The following is a 22,146-nucleotide window of genomic DNA, read 5'->3' as shown; positions in this document are numbered from 1 at the left end:
GCAATGGTATCTAACAGATACCCGTGCCACAAATGTTGTGGGGAACATTTGCAAATGCGAAACTGCGAAACTGCGAAAACTTGCAACATAATTTCAGCCAGCAACTAATGAGGCTCGAGGCCCCTGAAAGTGTTTCCACAACAGATCCAAGCACCCCGCTCCATGCTCTATGCTCCTCCACAACTCCACGCAAGCTGCTATACTCGCAAGAGACCAGGGATCGTAGAGCGGACGGCGTGTGGGCGTCTTGATTTATTGCCAATTGGTAGGCAGAGGCAGCAAAGAGTTTTGAGGAGGCTCGAGCAGAGAGCTAAGCCAAGTGGAGATGTGTTGTGCCCCACTCGAAACCCGAATCCGAATCAAAATCAAAATCCATTGACGCGTGGGTTAGCTCCGAAGCATCGCAAGCAAAATAAAAGTATCGCGCAGATCATTCTGCTTTCTGCGCATAGAAATCAAAGTGCCCACGCCTTGGGCAAGAGGCATGAGGCAAGGGGCAGGGGGCACGGCACGGCCCTGTCCTCTGAAAACCATAAAAATAAGTATTGTCCCATGAGCACACGATAAATCAATAATTCCCAAAATGCGGCAACTGTTCGGGCTGCTGCTGCCACCGCTGATCACAGGCCGACAAATTGCCCTGGGGCAAGCAAAATTGTTTACCATAATAGTGGAGCGACGGATGAGCGAAAGGATCAGAAAGATCAGGTACAAGTCATAGAAGTGACTGGAAGGATCGGAGGATAGAAAGGAGGACTAGCAGAACATGCAGCAGAATAATGTTTTTATGAATAACGAATAATGAAATAACAAAGATCCTTATGTTGGATCCTGAAAGCATTAGCAGCTAGACCAATAGAGCATGGGAAAGCCGTTACCAGACCCCTCTCCTGATCACCATACTGATCGCTGACCCACTCTGAATTGAATGGCAACCGCAGTCAGAAAGCTATCACAGATCCCACAGATCCCATGTTGGGATCATCGCTTGGCTCATCTCACGCAGATTTTCTTGCCATGGCATTAACCCTGGCCACAGTCGCAGTCGGAGTCGGAGTCGGAGTCCGAGTCACATGGGTGAGATTTATGGAGCAAATACTGGGGCTCCCTTCCTCACGTCTCTCCTCTGCCGCCCATGTAGTAGGTGCCCGGGGCTAGCCGAGAATTGTGCGAATGAAACTCGTTACCAAAAGCAAAATACGTTAAGAGAGAACGAGAAAAAAAGAGAGACAGAGAGGGAGAGAGAGAGAGAGAGAGAGAGAGAGAGCGAGAGGAAGAAGGTCAGACAAAGCCGCAGATGGATCGAACCATTGCCAATACCTGCCCCAGTCCCAGTCCCAGTCCCTGTCCCAGTCTCAGTCCCAGTCCCAGATGAAGTTGAAGTTGAAGTAAACTGAAACTTTGTTGGGATATCCCCCTCTCTGGCTCTCTGGCTCTCCAGCTCTCCAGCACTGCTCCAGCTATACCTCTCACCATCTCCCATCTCCCATCACCCATCCTCATCTTCCATCTTCCATCTGGCTTGGCATCTACCTCAATCCGGTCCAAAGTTGGGGTTGTTACTTCCCGCTTCTTACCGCTTCTTGCTCTACTCCGATCTCTGCTCTGATCGTGCTGCTCTCCGTTTGTTCGCTTGTTTCTAATGAAAATTGACGCCGTGCTGGTAATTTAAGTTGTTTTCGTATGGTTTGCTTTCGGCTCTTCTTATTTCTTTGCCTTCTTTCTTCTCTCTTCTCTCTTCTCTCTGGGTTTCTTCTACGGTGCTGTGTTGTTGTTTCTGGCTTCGGTTTTGGGGCCTTGTGGGGCTCTGTTTGCGTGCTGTGATGTGCTATGCTGTGCGATCGCCTCAGATCGCTTCGGCTATTGGCTATTGGTTCTTGTTGTTTTTGTTTTGTTTTTTTTTTACTGACTTTTCTGACTTGTTTTTCGTTTGTTGTTTGGCTGTTAAAAATTTTGTGCGTTTTTCTTACGGTTAACTGTTGTGGACCGTTTCACACTGGGGATCGTGCCGAAACAATTGAAGATCATCTCTGTCCTTTTCGCTTAGAAGTTGGTCTCTGGGGAAACGTCTTCGTTAGCAGCTCGTTAGCGTTCGAAGGGATTGTGTCTGCAGAACAGAACCATTAATCAGGTCTGGAACTGATGCTGGTGATGGTGCTGGTGACCCCGGCGACACTTTAAGAAGCGATCGGGGTCACCCTGACTGTCACTATTTGATCAGCTGCAACGTTCAATCGTTCATCAAAAGATACTTTTATCAGGTATATTAAGCTTCGAACTGGTTCATTTCGTAAGCTTTTCCGACATCCATTTAAGTGTTCTTATCCGATTGATTGTTAAACCGTCTTCACCTCGAAACGTCACTATTTGTTGCCTCTACGCGTACTCCAGGGCTCTTGTTCCTATCACCACCGATTGCCTGAAATTAACCGAATTTTTTTTGAGAGAGTGAGAACATAAGCTGTTCGTCGTCTCCCTGCGAGAGCGTAAGAGATGGCATTAGGGAGGGGGTGTTACCAAGTTGACAAAAGATTTCAAATTGAATGAAAGCAACTTTCCTTGACTTTTCTTTGATCTGGTCGAATGCTCATTACTCGGCTATAAAATGCTTTCAAATTCATTATTCCAAAAATGATGATAGATTTATGGATAGATATATAAATAGATAGATAGATAGATAGATGGCTAGATAGATGTCCTTTACAAGCATCTAGATATCTACAAGATCGAAGACTTTACAATGTTCCTTTAGGAGTATCGCCATCTTCCGCTATTCTTCCTGCAGGATTCCTTTCCCTCTTCCGTCGCTGGTCTCTTTCAAGTGCCAGGTTCTCCAGGTTCCTGGTCAGTCACAAATTATGGACTTGGGTGCCTTTCCTGCCTTGATTGGGCCTTGCCTCTTGGCACTTTGAGGCGTTGGCTTCGCGCAATTTGGTTGCAACCTCCTCTTGGTCTGCTACATCTCGCGTTCTACGACTTCCCCTCTCCACATCACTCTCCGCATCCGCATCCGCATCTGCATCTGCATCTGCATCTGCATCTGCATCTGAATCTCTGCGGCTGTCTGTTCACATGGAACTGTGAGATTTTCGTGGCTCGTTTATTTATTATGATTATTTATTTTGTTTTACTTAGTTTGTGGCTGTCTGCCTCTGCCTGCCACAGATGTTGGCAGTCCATCAGGCTGCTAGATGTTTGGGATCGGATCGGTTGGGAAGGGTGAGGGGCAACCCATACACATGGAGTAGGGCATAGGATTGATTAGATTTCTTCGGCTGAAGTTTTTCTTCGGTTTTTCTTTTTCGTTTTCGTTTTCTTCTTCACTTTTTTCACTCGACAGTTCCAAGTTGAACAAACGCTTGCTCTCTGTTTGGCCGTCTGTCTGTGTGCCACGTCTGGTGTCGCCCACTTTTGGGACGTCTTTGCATGCCGCCGCCCCCCACCCGCCGACCCCCTCCTTCTGTATACAATCTCCCTCCTGTTTGCTCTCTGTGCGACTCTCGCCTTGGACCATGTGGCACCGTTTGGGCGACTGCCCAAATGCAAATCCTGTCGACAATCGACAGGCCACACCTACCCGCCCCAACGCACACATTCTCACTCGCACACGCACACGCACACACACAGACACACACACAAGCAGACAAGAGTCTGCAAGTGGGTGTCTTGTCCGCTGGCTTGTTGCACATGACGAATTTTGACTTGCCTCAGCCCCAGTCTCAGGCTCGGCTTCAGGTTCAGTCTCAAGCTCAACTTCAGCTGCAACTGCCACACCAACCCGACTGCAACTTCAGATTCAGCTGCGGCTTTAGCTGCGGCTTTGCGTTTTGAGTTCGACTGCGTGTGGGCGCCAAAATCGAAAACTGCGATGGCGACACAACTCTTGATAAGAACAAACTTGCCGCACACAAAAGCACACAGGCCCAGACACAGACACAGACAGAGACAGAGACACGGCACGGCACGGCATGGCCATTGCACGGATGCATTGGCACACAGATATGTACATGTACACACACGTACATAAATGTTGACAAGCCGGCAGTGCGCCACTTTTACCAAAAAACAACAACAACTGCAGCAAGTACAGGCAGAAAGAAAGAATACCTCCAGCAGGTAGTCGAAGCTCGATACACCCTCGAAGAAATACTCGACACGAGGGATATTGAGGACTATTCACACCAGTGCCAACAATACACGTTTGTCGAATGATTCGCTGTACAAATTTCCCATAATCGAAAAGACACATCAACCGAATGTGATGGTTCGAATGTGACGTGTGCTATAATGGAATTAATTCCCTGGAATATTCATCGAGCAGATGAGGTATCCATATCCCTACTCGTTTCGATCCATCTCTTTGAAATTGTCAAGCCAATATCGGGAGAGATCTAAGACACTAATGCGAGTATACATGGTAGCAGAGCTCTATTAGCCCACAAACTCGTATCTTTGTAGTGTCAGAACAGAACAGAACAGAACAGTGTGTGGCACTCTCTTGGCCTCTCTCTTGGTGCCACATCGTAGCACCCTATGGAAGAGTGTAGCAACTCCAGCTCCAACTGCAACTGCAACTCCAACTCGTTTTCCGTTTCGTTGTCGTCGTTGTCGCCGTGTTTTATGTACTTGAGCTCCAGTTTATGAGTTGTATTAGTCCATAGACCTAGCGATGGCGATGGAGATGGCGATGGAAACTTTGTGGCAGTGGCGACAGTTGCCGCATTTATCTGGCGAGACAGCCAGAGTGAGGCATGTGTCTGGGACCACTAGGTGCTGCAACTCCCCATGGGTTAATTGATAAGGTTATTGTTTTCCACTTCGAAGGGCGTATTTGGGGCCTACACACACACAGATACGATATGTATGTATGCCCCAGTCCAGGGGGGCGTCTCCATGGGGACGTCCGCACGATAAAAGGTGCGATTAGGCTCGCCCAGAGAGAGCCGATACTCGTATCTCCAAGGCTATTCTGCGGTTGCGTTTCGTTGCTGGAACAATAACCACGATAAACGTACTTGCTTATCGAAAAATCTTTGGGTTGGTCTTGAATCCTCATGAAATCCGGATGGAAGCCTTGGAGTTCGTATTGAATTCCTAAAGAATAATTAGCGAATTAGGGCACAGGAGTATTGACCTATAGTTTTTCCAATAAACAGAGACATTCAATTCCATATTGACGCCCCGTGAAATTATCAACCAATCAAGATCCGCGTATCCCATATGCCTATGTACATCTGATTGGAGGGATCGGCATTGGAGATAAGTACCACATATGTTGCATATGATCTTCTCAATTTTGATCCTCTCGAAATCCCAGAGAATTCCCAAAGATTCAACACGAACTATAATACGAGTATGGCCAGATTTTAGTTCCCATCAAATTTATGAGCCGTTGACGCCAGACATCATCGAAAAAGCTGGAAAATCGCTCTGGCGGAAAAGTTTCTTCCTCGTTTCGTTTTCTTAACGTTCTTTTTCTCTCGTATTTCTCGGCTCATTTTCTTGTTTTTTTTTTGGTTTTTTTTGTGGGCTGTAATTAAAAGGCAAATCACGTTTCTTTTTAATGATTTGGTCGGGGTTTTTCATTTTGGGGCGTGGGCAGCGCTGCTTTCGTTTCGTTCCGTTCCGTTTCGTTCCGTTTCGTGCTAGCCAGTGAAAGTCACCAAACGTCTCGGCCCACCTCCTCTTTCCCACATTCCCCCTTGCGATCGCATTTTCCATTTTCACCATGGGCCGTTTTCGGGCGCATTTCCGCTCTCAATGGAAAATGCCTCCTCGGACAGAGAGTAATTAATTGTGGAGTGCGCAAATCGCACGCAAACGAAGCGGACGCATCGAAGCATGCCACATGCCTCATCGAATGGGGAATTATGTCACATGCTTACCCCCTCTTTCGCTCCCCTCTGTGGCGCATGGCCTGGGGGCTGTATGGGGCACAGTGTGTGGGGTGTGGGTGTGGGGTGTGGGGTGTGGGGTGTGGACGACGCCCCTCAATTAATTGGTAACGCTTCGCTGAGAGGCCCAAGAAGCCACCGGGAAAAAGCTGCAGCAGCAGCCAAAACGGTGTGCCGCTGCTGCTAAACGATTTCGTCAGCCGCGTTCACGTTCGCGTTCGCGTTCCCATCGGAAAGGCGAAAACCCATCAAAAATTATGGCCCCCAATTTGCCTGTTTTGGCCATCGAGACATTTTTCGGCTCTCCGACCGTTCGTTCGATCGTTCGTTCCCATGCGGATTGCTTTTGGTTGGTTTTTTAGCGAACAAAACGAACATAATCCACTTAGAGGCGATCCAATTTAGATCAGCTCTTGCTCACTTGTGCTTTAATTCGGAATTTGGGATTTGGAATTTGGAATTCGGAATGGGGATGGGATGACTGGGGGGAGGGACTGTGCGACTGGGGAGCTGGGGAACTGGTTCTGGCTGGAGGAGGAGGTGCTGGCGCTGGCGCTGGCGCTGGCGCTGATACTGGGAACTGGAGCTGGTTACTGCAGGATATCCCGATGGGCTCAAGAAGTGGTTCCCTTTAGCGTGGCAGAAAATAGCTAATCTTCACGGATGATGCTGCTGGTGTTGTATTTCCTGAAACCACCAAAGGAACTACGTCCAGCAGTATTCTAACTTCGGCCCACATTGGCTCCAGCAGATTTCAAGGCTGATTCTTTGGGGAATCTCCGCCGACGGACAACGGCTCGTTCTGAGGCGGATCCACCGCCACGCCACTGCTCCCCAGCTCACTTTCCATTCGCTTCACTTTGCGGCGTCTGATTCATCCATTCAGCAATTAAGGCGTTAGCCACGGGAGGGCGTGGCACTTGGCACGACCCAATTACACGACGGACCAAAAAACAACCACCGCGCACCACCCACCACCCACATGCCCCCGGGGCACCAGCAGCAGGGGAGCACTGGGGGAGCAATTAAAATTTTCCATGCATTTTCGCCCAATGTTCGCGACAAGTAATTTTGCATTGCGCATTCCCCTGGCGGTACAGTACACTCGCAACAAAAATGTTATTTGCAATTTTTTGCAGAACTTGTTTGGGCCAAGGGGGGGAGGCAGGGGAGCGGCAGGGGAGCGGCAGCGGCAGAGTGGGGTTTCTATCGGCTGTGTTATGCAAGTTCTGCTGGTGCTGCCCACGCGCCCTCTTGGATCTCTCTCTCCGTGTCTGAGGTTGCAGCTGCGGCATGCCAGGGCTGAGGCTTGTGTGAGTGATCTCTGCGCTGCAGCCCTGGCTCGGCGGGGCTCGGTGCAATCGCCACCTAATTGCCGACGTGGCAGTTGCAATTGCCACTGCGGTTGCTTCCGTTTCATTGGCATTTTCAACGCTTCGTTGACTCTGACGTTGATTGCCGCAGCCGCAGGCGCAGCTCGCAGGTCGCAAGAAGATCGCGAGAGCCCCACTGCAGCAGGCAAAACCCAAAGCGATCCGTGCCCCATCCTGGTCATTTGCATGCCATAATGCCAGCAATAAGAGTAATTTGCTTGGGCCCAGATCCAGACCCGTACTGAGACCCATACTGAGACCCATCCACAGAATAAATTCCAATCAAATTGCTGCTGCCCCGCCCCGCCCCGCCCTGCATCGCATCGCATCGTGTGGAGTGGAGTGGCCCTGGCTGGGGCATTGCCTGCTTGGAGAACACTCGGGCTGTCATTTAACCAGCACCTGTTGCATTGATTGAGAACTTGTTGCTGCCGTGCCACAGCAGCAGCAACAGCAACAGAAAGAGCAACTGCAGCATACTCGTATACTCGTATGTACGGGTGCGGCCCATCAGCTGTCAGCAATTTGTTGTGATCAATTTATTAAAAATCTCAGATGCCGCAAGGGGCTTCGTCTCGAGTTGAAGGACACCATCCTCATCCTCATCCGCATCCAGAGCCTCGGCCATGGCCCTGCTCCACCAGATAATCAAAGTGATCAGTGGGGCCTCGGCCTTGGCCTCTCTCCGTCACCGTTCCATCTCCGTCTCTGAGTTCCATCAGAGTGCATCTCGCATCTCATCTGCATAAGTGCCCAGCTCCGAGAGCGGCTCGGGGCTGGCTTATTCTGGCCACCGTCACCGGCGAGATCTGCCACCCAGGCTGTTCCCGGAACTCGCAGCAATTGTTGCACCTTGCCTTGGAATTTGTCATTGTTGTTGCTAAACGAAAAGAGAAAGAGAGAGAGAGAGAGAGGGAGAAAGGGGGCTGCACACCCAAAGCCAAAGTGCTTCGCTGAGAACTTGTCTCTGGAGCTGGACCTGGAGAACCTCTTTGATCTCCCTCGGACATGAATACACGATACATGGGTCACAGCTCAAGCTTTGATGGACGATCACTATTCAAATCAAAGTTTCGCTCACTTGAAATTCATTTTTTGGATATCAGAGATCGCATATGCACTTCCCTTTTCGGGTACTCATTTATCCGCAGATCGCTTTCAATTGGTTAATTTTATTTCCCAGTGATCTACTGATCACCGATCACTGTTGGATCGTTGAGTAGGATGTGTGAGCTGAGGAATGGCGTGCATCCATGTTTCTCCTCAAGCAGCACTATTCTCCGATCGCTGATCATTGATCAATATGACTGTGGCCCCCAAATCACTGTTCCGCTGTGTCACTCTTCGCGATTTCCAATTAGTCTCTGGGCCCTCACATTTCGCATATGAATCGCTGCGCCCCCCATCCCCAACCTGCCATCTGCGTAGCATCTTCCTAGCATCTCTTGTGGCTCTACTCCAATCGCTCCAACACACTTTTCCATTTCACAGGCCGCTAACCACTTGTTCAGTGTACACAAGAAGTCCCAGTCGCAGTCGCAGTTGCAGTCACGGTCACAGGCTGTGGAATGCCCATCGCTTGACTGTCATAATTGGAAGATGCAGAAATTAGCAATGACCAGCCAAATCATCCGGAATCTTCCGAGGAGGGAGATAGTCAGGCAGTCTCATGGCCAATGCGGATGCAAGTCATGAATGCCCCCACATTCATGACCAGTGGCAGCTCCAGTTGCCAGTTGCCAGTTGCCAGTTGCCAGCTGCTTTGTTGCACATATGCAAAGGGCAGTCCACAATGGGTGCAACAGCAGTTTGTGCTGCTGGGGCTGCAACAGATCGCGGAGCAGAGAGATCACAGATCACAGATCACAGATCACGATGTGGTGTCCGCTCACGCTAATGAATGCTGATGATGATGAAGTGCATGCCTGCTGAGCGCACAGACTTGTTCGACTGTCCGGTTGATTTTTTTGCGTGCCGCAATTTCAATTTGTTTGGCCACTTGAAGACTTTGCTCCACTCCACTCCACTGTACTCCTGCTGCTGCCGCCGCCTGTCTGCCTGTCTGCCTCTTTCACTTTTTGAGCTGTTTTGCGATCTCTGGAGCGACTTGCGCAAGCATTTTACTTATTGGATGGGATGCCGACCACTTGAACGGGCCGTCCATCTCCCCATCTTCCCATCTCCCCTCCCCTCCACAGCACAGCTCCCTCCTCGCGGTCTGCCAGAGCTCTTGCACTTGAACTAAAATGCCTCAAACTTGCTGCTGCTGCTGCTGCTGTCGTTGACAACACACAAATGGAAAGTACAAATAGAAACCGAGCACCGCTATGTCTTCTTCTTGTCATACCCTTGCAGAGGGTATTACAATGCCAGCCTGAGGCGTGCAATGCACAGCCTTGGCTTTTTCTGCACTATAAACACATACATATGTATGTATATTATATATGTATGTACATGCATTGTAAATATAGTAAATACCCGATCACCCATGAGATGAATGGCTTCCCTTATATTTGACCATTTAAATGAATGCCCATTGATCGGCGAACTATATCCGACAGATTACTTTTTGGAGTATCTGTCCAATGGAATTAGATTACGTTCCGCCATAGCTCGTTTTATCCATCAAACAGAACAGAAACGAATGCTACTACTATCGACTATCGCCTTGCAAGGGTATTTCATGGAGTGCTTCGATTGCTTTCATCTGGCTTTCCTCTGCGCTAACGGTAGCTGGTTGCCGCAGGCAGTGTTTCGTCTACCGCTTGGATGCGTCTCGACGGTTTAGCCTTGAGGCGGCGTCTGCTCTCTGGAAAGCGGACTGGAAGAGGGCTAAGGGGGGAAGCGGAAATGCATCGGGCAGCCGTTTCCCGTCTCTCACCGGGTTCTAAGTAGCACTCCGCTCCGATCGTCTTGGTGTGCTCGTTCTACTGATTCATTGTTTATCACTGAGCATCTTGGCCATGCTTATCTGGTTGGCCGGCTTATCAGCCTGCCTTGTCAGTCGTCTACCTTGTCAACCCCTCTCCACCTTTCTCTCTGCCCAATCAATCTGCTTATCTGTAACGCACACACTTCTGTATGTATGTATTATGTATATAGATCCATTCGCCTTCTGATAAATCCCAACACTTTCCCTCACACTCTACTGCCAGTTCCAGTTCCAGTTCCAACTCCATTTGGGACTCCTCTCCTCTTCTGTTCTCTGCTCACTCTTCTCGACTTATCAGTGGCGATCGGCTTCAACTCTGCTTTGCTCTCTCCTTTATATGTATATATATATATATAGTAAGCCGATTGGTTTGCAATCCGGTTTCGTTTTCATTTGGATTGTCCTTGGAAGTAAATGATTCGAGAAGTCCCTGTGCAAAGGTTTGTGGAGCCACAGCGGAGAACCGGAGATTGGGGATCTCCCCATCCCTATCCGTATCCGTATCCCCATAAATATGCTTATATTCATGCTCAGATCATGATCAGGGAGTAGATGGCGGGCGTGATAAGTCACTATTGAAGTTCTGCTGTTGCTTTTGCTGTTCCCCTAGCCCTTTCCCCCCGCCATTGCACCCTCCTCCATGCCTTCACCCTAATGCCCAGCCAGCTGTGCGAAAATTGACCAACTGACCAAAATCGATTCAATCGCTTCTGTTTGATTTGCCTTTGTTTGTTGTTTGCCTCCAATCAATGGGAAACTCCCATTCCCAAAGGGGAACTCTCGAGTGGTACTGGGTATGGGAGGGGTGGGGTGGGGTGGGTGTGAGGCGGAAGCAGCCGCTTGACAGCGTCAACAGCGACGGTGGCTGGTGGGGGAGCTGTCCTTAGATGGTCAGCTTTAATTAGCAGCCAGCGACAATCGAATCGAATCGCATCGAGTCAGATCGGTACGATCGCTTGCGCAGTTATTTCATCAATGACATTTAAGGCTTCATTAAAAGTCCTGCAAACGGGCGTGACCTTATTTGGCGAGCAGTGATCGATCGCTGGGCAGCTAAGGGGGTCCGGGGAAGGGGCACACAGGCCTGTCCCAGGAACGGAAGAGAAAGAAACATAAGTGGAGGATCTCTAAGGCCGCCGCATAAATTTCATTTGATTGGACTGCGATTGCCTCGGACCTTGTCGCGCCACTAACGAGCCTAGCGGTGACATCGTGCCAGCGTGATAGCGTGAGTCCACAATTCCAGAGGATTTATAAAGCCTATCATTCGGGCTCCTCGTGTGGTGATGAGTGGGTTTGGGGTCTACTCATGCTCTGCTATCTTTTCGAAGATGTTTTCATATATATATAAATAGAGTTTATCGTCATCGGGAGAATCATACGATTGCTCACGCTTCAGCTGAAACGAGAGTATCTATACATGTATAAACATTCAATGGAATGTCATGCCAATAAGTGCTGATATCGGAAATGAGTGGAAATACTAGATAAAGATGACCAACACGTGTCACGTGTTTCTTACGCTCTCATGTCTATCAGCAACTCCACTCTCTCTCTCTCTCTCTCTCTGAGCCTCTCTCTGAGCCTCTCTCTCTGAGCCTCTTTCTCTGAGCCTCTCTCTCTGTGCCTTGGCTGAGAGTGCCAAGAGTGCTGAGAGACAAATTCAGCTAAGTATCTTCATTCCCAACTCCTGCCTGGCCGCCTGGCTGCCTCGCTACCACTCTGCGATTCGAGATTCTCTCATTTCCAGTCCACCACCATTAAAAATGCAAGTTGCTCGGACAGTTGGCTCTGCTGGGCTCCTTTGCCACGTTTCGTTAGCCCGTTTCGCTTTTACTTAACATTTTAAGCCTTTGCGCCGCTAATTGGCTGAAAATACCAAAAATGGCAATGCATGACGATTCCGCTGGCCATTGAAGATCGACAACGGGAAGGGGGAGGGGGAGGGAATGGGGAATGGGGAATGGGGAAAGGTATGGCAATAGGAGCTGAAATTGGAATTTGAGTCGGACCTGGACCTGGACCTGGACCTGGACCTGGACCAGGACCATCCAGGCCTCAGCTGGAGACGATACTTCATGATTTAAATGTACCGAAAATCGTACAGAATTCAGCTCAACCACTACGAGTGTTCCATATTCCATATCCATGCACCCGAATCCCTTGGAATATCCATTAAAAGTATGCAGACCCATCGTCTCTACAGACCAAACAATTACTAACCCATAAGTGTCACGTCAGTCGATATATCGATTAGCGATAGATCCCATCCCGAGGATTCCACATTACAACCGGCCAGTCGCGTGTCGTACGGGCTTTGTCCGGTCCTAATTGACAGTCCCCAAGAACGTCCCCGCGTCCCCGCGATCCCCGATGCCCGATCCCCGATTCCCGATCCCAGGGCGAGGGCGTGGATAGAAGTCAATACATAAATAAATAATATTTATTTGCTGTTGTCGTGGGTTGCGTGGGCAGCAGCAGCTCCCCGTGGAGCAGCGCCCCGGTGCCGTGGCGTGGGTGCAAAGCTCAAAGCTCAGAGCCACTTTCCATATATTCCTAGTCTCTAGTGGATCCAAGGAGCTGGCTGGTGGAGGTGCCGGGGTGCCCGGGTGCCTCACGAATCGCGAGGCGTGCATCTGCGGCATGCAACTCCGATCAGTGATCACCGATCAGTGCTAGTGCTGCCTGTTCAATAGTTTGAGGCTTGCAGATGGATTCCTTCTCGCTTCTCTTCCTTTCCCCTTCTCCACTTTATTTTCTCCGTCCTCCATGTGGTTTCCTAACTATTTTAGCCGTTTTCCCAATAACTCTTTCCACCTGGAGTCCTTGCCATATTCTTCTTGATTCTCTCTTATTTCTTTGCCCATCCATGCTCTTTTCGACTCTCTTTATCTTGTATGTCCCCACTCGCCTGGTTGTTCTTTGTATCCTATCCTTTTATCCAAAGCTTTCTTTCGAAACTCTAGCCAGAAAGCAGCTGGTTTCGCATTACTGGCCGTAGTCCGCCTGCTTTCTTCTCGACCGGCCCGTGGTTGCTGTTGTTGTCAATAAAAAAGCGACGGCAAACAATTTAAATTTGAATTTAAATTAGCTTCTGCTGCGTCCCTCCGCAACAACAGCACTTTGGCCACAGCCATTGCCGATGCCCTCAAACGATATCCAAGGTCCAATCACGAGATGCTGCTGCGGGCTCTCCAGCTTCCTCTTCCTTCTTCGCGATTCTTTGCTTTTGCTTTTGCATTTGCATTTGCATTTTCATTTGCCTGCCGTCTGCGTTCGATTCGAGTTGAATGGCAGGCAACGCTCCTCTGCACTTGCCCTGTACTAATGGGGCACAAGGCTCCACTGGTGCTGGTGCTGGGAGTAGAGGAAGGTATCTCGCAGATCGGTTTATCCACACAGAGTACGACTTCTTGTGCTCTGACATATCTTTGGGCCTGCATCTGATTTCTACAAAACTCTTATGGGAACTATTACACTCGTAATACTAGTGCGTAAATATTTTCAGGAAGATCAGATTCGACTTGGAGCACGTATAGAGCATATGTATGTACATCTGAGTAGTGGGTTTCCTATAGTATCCTATAGAGGGAATACCGACTCTTCTTTTTCGGGCTTTGTTCTGCTCATCTCCCCCTCTTTCTAATATACTCATTGAATTGTTCCTCTCTTTGCTCAACCCATCACCAGGAGGCTGCAGCTGTGATTAATTAAGGTACAACAATTGAGATCTCATAGTGCTGCTGCCTTTGATAACAATACTCACTGTGTGTGTGTACTGTACGGGTACGTTTGAAAGAGAATGCCAAAAGGGGACCGCACTGACAGCTCGCATTTAAATGTCAATCAACGGACATGGACATGGACGTGGACATGGACATGGACACGCCGGCGAGACGACGCGGCGGCTTTGTGGGGGAGGCGTGCGGACCACAGTGGATAGGTGGATTCATTACCTGAATACTCGTACGTGCATTAAGTCAACTTCAGAAGCAATTTTGACAAATAAATTCATCAACACTTCCGCTGACAACTGGCAGATGGGGCGACTTCTGCTTTGGGAGCCGGCTAAATGTCCACAGCAGCCACTGAAATGCACGCAAGCATGTCGTCCCGAATCCTATACACCCTCTCAGCTCGTAAACCATTAAGAAATCTTTGCATTTGCATATATTGCACATGAACTGAGGAGCAGGTGGCTCCCAAAAGCTAACATTGGATCGATTCATACAGGGACCGTCATACAGCCGTCTACAAGTCTGAGCACACAAGACATGTTCTCGCCTTATATTAAGTTTCTGAGAATCGATTCTAAGAATCCGCTCTCCGACCTCCCGAAATCGCCAAACCGGCATACCCTCTCTCCCCGGAAGGGTATACTCGTGGAAACAAGCAAACAACAAACGCATTTGAAATTCAAATTTGAGCACTTTTAACGAGCATTCGCCTGGACAGAAGTTCGAGTTGCAGTTTTAGTCATACGAGTAGTTGTTGTACTCGTACTCGTACTCGTACTCGTATGTTTCGGTGGAGTAGGAGTAGGAGAAGTCAGAGTCAGAGTCGGAGTCGGAGTCGGAGTCGGTGTGGAGTCCGAGTCCCAGTCGGAGTCGGAGTCGGAGTCAGAGTGGAGTGGACAGCAGCCATGCGCATTGTTCGGTTGTGGGGATGCCTTGTAGACGCTCATCAGGTTGACAGCTCGGGCAAGGCGATACATTTTCAGGGCACCCACTGCAACCACTGCAACCACTGGAAATTCGCTGGAAGTGGCCCAAGAGCTTTGCGAGTTAATTGAGCATTCCGGGAGATCGGATTCCGCGCCTGTGTGCCCTTTTTCACAGTTGCCCATCCGCCAGGGTCTGCGCTATCTCCCGCGCTGTTTTTGTCGCTGCCTCTGCTCCGATTTCGCAGAGCCAACAGAATAATTGAAGAACATTTTGCACAGCCGTCGCCAAAACGTGACAGAGGGCATAGAGCGCATAGAGGACAGAGAGGGCAGAGAGGGCAGAGAGGGCAGAGAGGGAAGAGAGGGGGAGAGAAAGAAAGAACAGGGGTTGTTGGCAGGACTGTGGGGCTTGCAAAACAACGGATAACTCAGCGGAATGTGCTGGCGGTTACTGGAGTGTGTGGGCGTTCCGTTCCGGAGATAACTCTCCCACAGTGGGCCACGAAATTCTGTGGACCCGGCACTCAGAATAATGGGAGCTGGTCAAAGAATGTAAAATAAGATCGAACCGCCCAGGGGCTTTATTCAACAACTCTCCGCTCGAAGAGGATTCCACATTTCCGAACTACAGAGTCTTTGGTACGGAGACTTTCGCGGAGAATACTCTTGCTGTTTTCTTATCCATTTCTCTGGAAGCGATTCCAGAGCGTCCACACCACAGCTACTGCCAGTACTGTTCAGTATATCCAGTACTTACATATATGTACGAGTATGTGCGAGTTCTCGATGTAAACTATTTGGAAGTATACTATAAACCCAATCGAATCGACTTCCCCATCCCCATCCACAGTCCCACTCCCAGCCCGGATGCGATTTCCCATGCAGTTGAAACAACAACAAACAACTCTCACTGTACAAGTAGTCGCAATAGGGCCATGTATAAACAGACTTTTGGGCACTCCATCCGTAAAATGAGGCGATGCGGATTAGAGTTCAATAACAGCCGCCACAATTATGATTACTCCGAGCATACTCGTATTCGGTGGAGAGCGTGCGCGCGCATTCGACTCTGCCACGAGCATTTACGAGCGCTGTACTGGGGGGCCAAGTGGTGCCGCCCCGACCTACTGATAGTGGCTATCACTGCCCCAGAGGAGGGGCTCCGACTGGGGCAGCACATGGCCCCCAAATGCTTGACCCAATTCCAATGGCTATCGAGCAGCGGCAAGGGAGCGGCAAAGGAGCGGCAAGGGAGCGGAAAGGGAGCGGAAAGGGAGCAGCAGGAAGCAGACAACATATTCGATAGAGGATCAGCCTCCGTATCTATTTGGCAGATGTTTGAACAGCTGCCATCTCGCACTCCGTTCCTGTCTCTCCCATCGACACGATACGAGTGGCATTCGGATTGTTTTGTAATTTCTGATAAGAGTTCCGAATCGTAGGCAGCCAATGAAACTCTGTCAATCAAATTTAGAGTCGATGGATCCTCTTTTTCTCGAGCTATCACGCGGCTATGGACAGCGCCGCGAATAAGATCGATGTTGAAACCACAGCCGGAACAGAGGACGAAGCGGAACCATCTCTAACACGAGGCCGGGACGAGGATGATGTGGAGCTATCGCGCGAATCAGTACTCTTCGGGCGGGGACGCCGGAGCTACTGGCTCAGCCTGTACGGCTTTGATTCCGCCGAGGCCGTCCGCATCTTGTACATTTTCATGCGCTTCTGCCACCTCACCGCCATCCATCAGCTGCCGCACGGCATCGAGCTGAGGTTCGCCTCCTCGGAGCACCTCCAAAGGGGGCGTCTGCTCGCCCAGCGGCTCGTGGTGAGCCAGTTCCAGCTGCGGTGGCGAATGGGTCGCATGCCACGCCCACATCCCGACGATACTCCGCACCAGCAGCAGCAGCACCAGCAGCAGCATGAAGATGGGAGTGCGGTACATAATCTCGCAGCGGAGGGCTTGGGCGTACTGGGAAGGCTGCGTCGGGCATTTGCCAACTACTTTCATGGGTCATGGGGACGGGGTCACGGTAGTCGATGAGTGCTACGATGGTGCTCAATGAGGTCCAAAGATAAAAGCCGTATACTCGTCTGTACGCATGGTTGGCCTATAAATAAAAAGTACAGTTTCTTCAAGCAAGGTGCATGTTTCATGCGCGGTGTATGCGTCCTATCCAACGATCCGTCCTCAAGGGTAGCCAAATGTCTTTATCTGTCTTTATGGTATCTGATCTTTGCCTCATGTTTGCCTTCTATCGTATTGCGTTTCTGGTGTTGTTGTTGTTTCAGCCCCGAGAGGAGCGGCCGCGCACCCACATGGGCCGAGAATTAAATTGGTAAATTTTCCCAAACAAACGAAAGCGGAAATTATTCATGGATAGAATTTTCATTTCTGACGGGTGCCCCAATTGAAAACCATTAACATAATGGCCCAAATGGCACAGAACTCTGCTGGCTTCTGACGCTGACTGCGCTGACTGCGAGTGTGGCAAAAGGGTGGAGTATGGAGTGTGCAGGGTGGAGGAGGTGCAAGGGGTGGTGCCCCGCAAGGCGAATTTACTTGTCAGTGTCGCTCGGCGTGTAATTTATGCAAATTTTATGCGCACACCAGAAAAAGCAAAACACCAAAATAGTACGAAAAAAAGAAGCGAATAAAAGAGACAAAGTGAAACAAGAGACAAAGAGAGCAGCAACAACAGCGACGGACGCACAAAACGCAGACGCACGCAGAATTGCCCTACCCTCCCACAGAGCACATGTGCTACTAGAACGATCTTGGGCAGATTCATAGAAGTGGACCCTCTCTCCACGCTCCGTACACCAAACGATAGATATTCCAGTCTCATATTATCAATTAGCCACAGTACATATGTACATATCTTAGCCAAGTTCCGTCAAAGTCGGATGCCACTGCAGCCACCTGTAGGGTATCTAGGGTATCTAGATCGCCGGCCCCGAAGCCCCAGCATTTCTTGCCTGTTTTTGTAGCTCTGGCTCTGGCTGTGACTGTTGCTGTTGCTGTTTTTATAGCTGTTTATTTCCATGGTCGCCTGAGGCGTGGTGGCGCGGGGCGGGGCAGGGCGGTGCGGGGACAGGGCCGAGCGTCGTTTTCATTTAGTTTATGGTGACATAATTAAAATTTATACGGCACAGACTTACAGCACCCGCATTCCCACTGACTGGGCGACTGGTTGGAAGGGAAGGGCTGGCATCTGAAACGGACTGCCCTGAGAGAGGGCAACAGAGAGAGAGAGAGAGAGAGAGAGAGAGCGAGAGCGAAAGGGCGATTATTAGATTACGAATGGGGTTTGAATCGATAGCGATACCATCGATCATGCTTGCGAATGCGATAATTATCGGTTATCTTATCTGCAACATTCGGTCACCCCACCCCTGTTCCCCTGCGGTGTGGCCTCGCATAAGATTCGTGTGGATCCCCCGCTTAAGCGGGAGCCGGCTACCTGGCCCTACCTGTGTCGTGCCTTGCTTTTGTGGCTCTGGTCTCTGTGTGTGGCATGCTCTCATGTCAGCCGACGGCGGCACCACCCGTGACCCAGGGGTTCAGGAGTCCAGGGGTCCAGGAGGGTCCAATCCCTGGCCGTGGAATCGAGTCGAGTGTGGCCCTGCCAATTCATTTCAAATTCAAAGAACAACAGAAATTAATGTCCTGCCTTTTATCCCGTTTTTTGTATACTGTATGTACAGTGTACAACCATCCACACACACCTCGTACTCTGCCGCCGGGGGCTCTTCTGCTGTTTCCTCTTCCGATTCGACTGCCCTGCCCCCTGCCCATCTCGCCACTCTCTGCTGATCACTCTGACGCTGCTCTATCTTTGCATATCCCTGTGCTGCTCTGTGCTCCCTCATTCTCCTCTTTCTCATATTTCTGCTCCTCCTTCTTCTCGTTTTGTTGTTGATAATTTACCTGCTCGAACATTTATGCACACATGTATGTGTGTACATACATACATATGTGTGTATGTTTACCTATGCCCGGCATTTCCCTAAACACCGGTTCTTCTCTTCTCTTCTCTTCTCTTCTCTGCTCTGCACACCACACCTTTACTCTTCGCCATCCTCAACTTTATTGCTCTCTCCCTGCCTCCTGCCTCCTCCCTCATCCCACCTCCCTCTTCCACTCCGCGACCGCTATTAACTGTCATTGTCTCCAAGAGTTCTACGCATACACATACATACATATGTATGTATGTACATATAGTGTGTGTTTGTTCGTGTATTTGTTTATGGAGCGGCTTGGTCTTTGTCATGAAAGGATAATAAAAAACGAAATTATGTTTAAATATGCCAAAGTCTTGTCCGCTGCCCCTCTCCATCTCCTTCTCTCTCTCCCTATCTCTCTCTCTCCCATTCCTTGAGTCTTTGTTGCCTGAGCTCTTCTTCATGGGCGTGCTAAGACTTTTATTGTCGCCATGTCATTGCCATACATGTGCTATGGAACACCCGTATAAAAACACAGCCACACACATGCATGCATATCCATATGTACATATACATATGTACATGTACGTATACATTAATAAATACATACCCATGTATGACCCTGACCTGACCTGATCCGACCTGTCTGGGATCTCCGCCGCCTTGCGCAACTTGCTTAGTGACTTGGACTTTCTTCAAAACGGTTTAACACTCCGCCGTATGGGCTTACGTCATATGCATACACATAGATACATCTCCAAGCAGACATACATACATATGTACATATGTATGTACATCTCAGGGCATCAGAGATATGAGCATTTCGCAAATTTGACCTTGACTATGCTGCGAATGGAGATCTTTGAGCTCAGGTCATTGCAAGGTATGCAATGCATAGGGAGGCTAGGAAGCTAGGGATTGTATGCATTCGCTATCATTATTTGATTAATCATCTAACACCTGAGACTTCTAGGTCCATCCTATAGTGCTCCACTGTAGGAGCAGCTAAGGCTCTAATGACGTTATAGAATAACCATCGATAGATCGGCATTGGTGTAGATTAGGCATGCACCCCACTCCTTAATGGTCGCTCTCTTTAATAGTCTGCCTTGCTGAACATCTCGGAAAGATAACGATTTACTGAATGGCATCCGTTAAGTGACAGCCGATATTTATCGTCCAACTTATCGAATTAATCACCTCTCACTTGGTAACCCCAAAAACACTCTACCCCCTCCCCACTCCCCACTCCGTGCAACCGAAGGCAACAACAATTTGTTTTTCAACAATTTATGATCGAACAAGCCCAAGATCAAGGGAGGGCGATGCAGAGTGGGAAAGAGCCCCACACAATGACGGCTGAGAGGTGGAGGCAGGGGCTGAACCAGGGACTTAGGTGACAGGGGCAGGGGCTCATACATAAGGCCAGTACATAATCACAGACGATATTTCAACAGCGGAGACTGTGGCCGACCCGCTCTGGACGACCTATACGCCACCCATCAAAGGCTCCCTCGGTACTGGACGGTACTGGACGAAAGGGGTAAATTAGGTGCAGGAGCAGAAGCAGAAGCAGAGCCTGCAACAGAGTTCAGATGTGATAGCAGCGGCAGAAAGACAAATTTCCCAGCGCTGATCCCATCGCTTGACCTTGCCATCAATTTTCATAATAGGAACTCATGGGGGAATGGGGATGTGGGGGGAAATGGAAATTTAAATTGAAATTAAATTTGTTGCCATCGATAGCGCATGGGGGATAGCTTTTCCGAAACCCATCAACAAAAAAAACCCAAACCACACCACACAAAAAAGCGCTAAGCTGAAAAGCCACCACAAAGCCAGCGGGCCAATTTGTGCTACTTGGGTTACGTCTGCTGGTTGGGAGGGGTATGGGTATTCGTGTCCCATAGATGGATGAATGGATCGGATCGGATCGGATCGCATCGGGTCGCTGGTTGGATCGCCGGTTGGACCGCCACTTGGATGGTAGGCGGTTAAGCGGGTGCAGAGCCAGCTACTGTGGCAATTTAACGCTCCAGTGGATAGCCATACACACATGCATACATCCATATATGTACGAGCATATACTTTCATAACACACATCATAAGCTGTATCATCATCTGTATCTGTATCTGCATCTGCGTCAGTGTTGACCCACAATTAATCAGAAGCGACGCGACGCAGTCCGATCTTCTCCATCTCGAACTGGGTGGGACGTGGAGTCCGACACCATCAGTAAAAGGGGATCAGTTAGAGGTTAGAGGATAGAGGTATTGGTAGCCCTGCCCAGCTGCATTTCCTGCATCAATTTCCCGTTCGGTTGGCCAAATTAACCAGCCGTGAGCGATGACCCAATCAAATATGGAGCGAGGCCAGGTCAGGGCCTAGTCGGAAGTGGAAGTGGAGAGGGAAGATGAGAGAGTATGGTAAAATGCGTAGTTTGCGGCTTTTGCTTGTAGCCCTAGTTTTTTCAGACCCTCCCGAAAGGTTACTCGTATGTCGGTCAGAAAAATGTTCAATGAAGTTCGTGGAACGATCTACTCCGTCAGGGCTGTAGATACACTTAATTTTTAATTCGTTCAGGTAATATCTCTCTATTGTACACACATAGTTTCGGTTCGTTGGGGGTTGGCTTGCCGCCTGGTGCCCGTATGAGATACCTTCACTATGTACAGCCATGATGGGAACGATCAGGGTATTGTGTCGGAGTATTTCCCGCCTCGACCATAGGACGTGCTTTCCTCATGTTGCTTGCAACTTGTTGGGCAGTCTCCGGCCATCTGAACGACGCAAGGCCTTGTTCCCACTTCTGAAGTCTTCTGGTGTGGCCTCTTCTTGTGGGGCAGGGCGGCCAGTTAATGGACACATTTTGTATGCTCGACCCAAGGCGGAAGCGCGTGCCTGTCTCTCATTACGGATTTGGCAGTGTGCAAATTGAAACATCCGCGGAAGCAGTCCCAAGCATTTCCAAATGCATGACGAGCTAATGGCATCCATATCTATATACAAGCGCGCGATTCGGTGGGCTGAGGCAAAATGAATAGAATATAGAAAAACCCTTGAGGGCCTCGGGTCCCTCCGTTCCGGTCATGACTTCATTCGGCCAAGAAATCTCCTCGGCTTTTTTTGGACACGCGCGTCATGGCGACACCTTGACATGCCACGCCCACGCCCAAGCCCACGGCCAAGCACAACACAGCCCTCTCCCCTCGTTCCCCTCGCTCCTCCTCTTCTCTCTGACAATGGATGACTTAACCAAATCCCATCAAATTATGCGTCTTCGGTGACTGCCCGTCTTGAATTTTAAGCTGGAGTCGCCTCAAGAGGGGGCTGGCGGG

At 49.6% G+C, this 22,146-nt stretch overlaps 2 protein-coding genes across 4 annotated transcripts in view; both read left to right on the top strand.

Annotated features, from left to right (window-relative positions):
- Positions 1-22,146, top strand: part of mew (multiple edematous wings) — a 47,269-nt gene that overhangs the window by 6,862 nt on the left and 18,261 nt on the right. The gene's annotated exons all lie outside the window — the stretch shown is intronic.
- On the top strand, positions 16,276-17,001 carry LOC4815508 (uncharacterized). The gene has a single exon (XM_001355232.4). The coding sequence runs from the start codon at positions 16,376-16,378 to the stop codon at positions 16,904-16,906; it is 531 nt and encodes a 176-aa protein (XP_001355268.3). The 5' UTR covers positions 16,276-16,375; the 3' UTR covers positions 16,907-17,001.

The sequence above is a fragment of the Drosophila pseudoobscura genome, chromosome X (assembly GCF_009870125.1).
Source record: "Drosophila pseudoobscura strain MV-25-SWS-2005 chromosome X, UCI_Dpse_MV25, whole genome shotgun sequence".
Classification (NCBI taxonomy): Eukaryota; Metazoa; Arthropoda; class Insecta; order Diptera; family Drosophilidae; genus Drosophila; species Drosophila pseudoobscura.
Note: the sequence above shows the minus strand (reverse complement) of the source record. Positions and strands in the feature narration are given on the sequence as shown.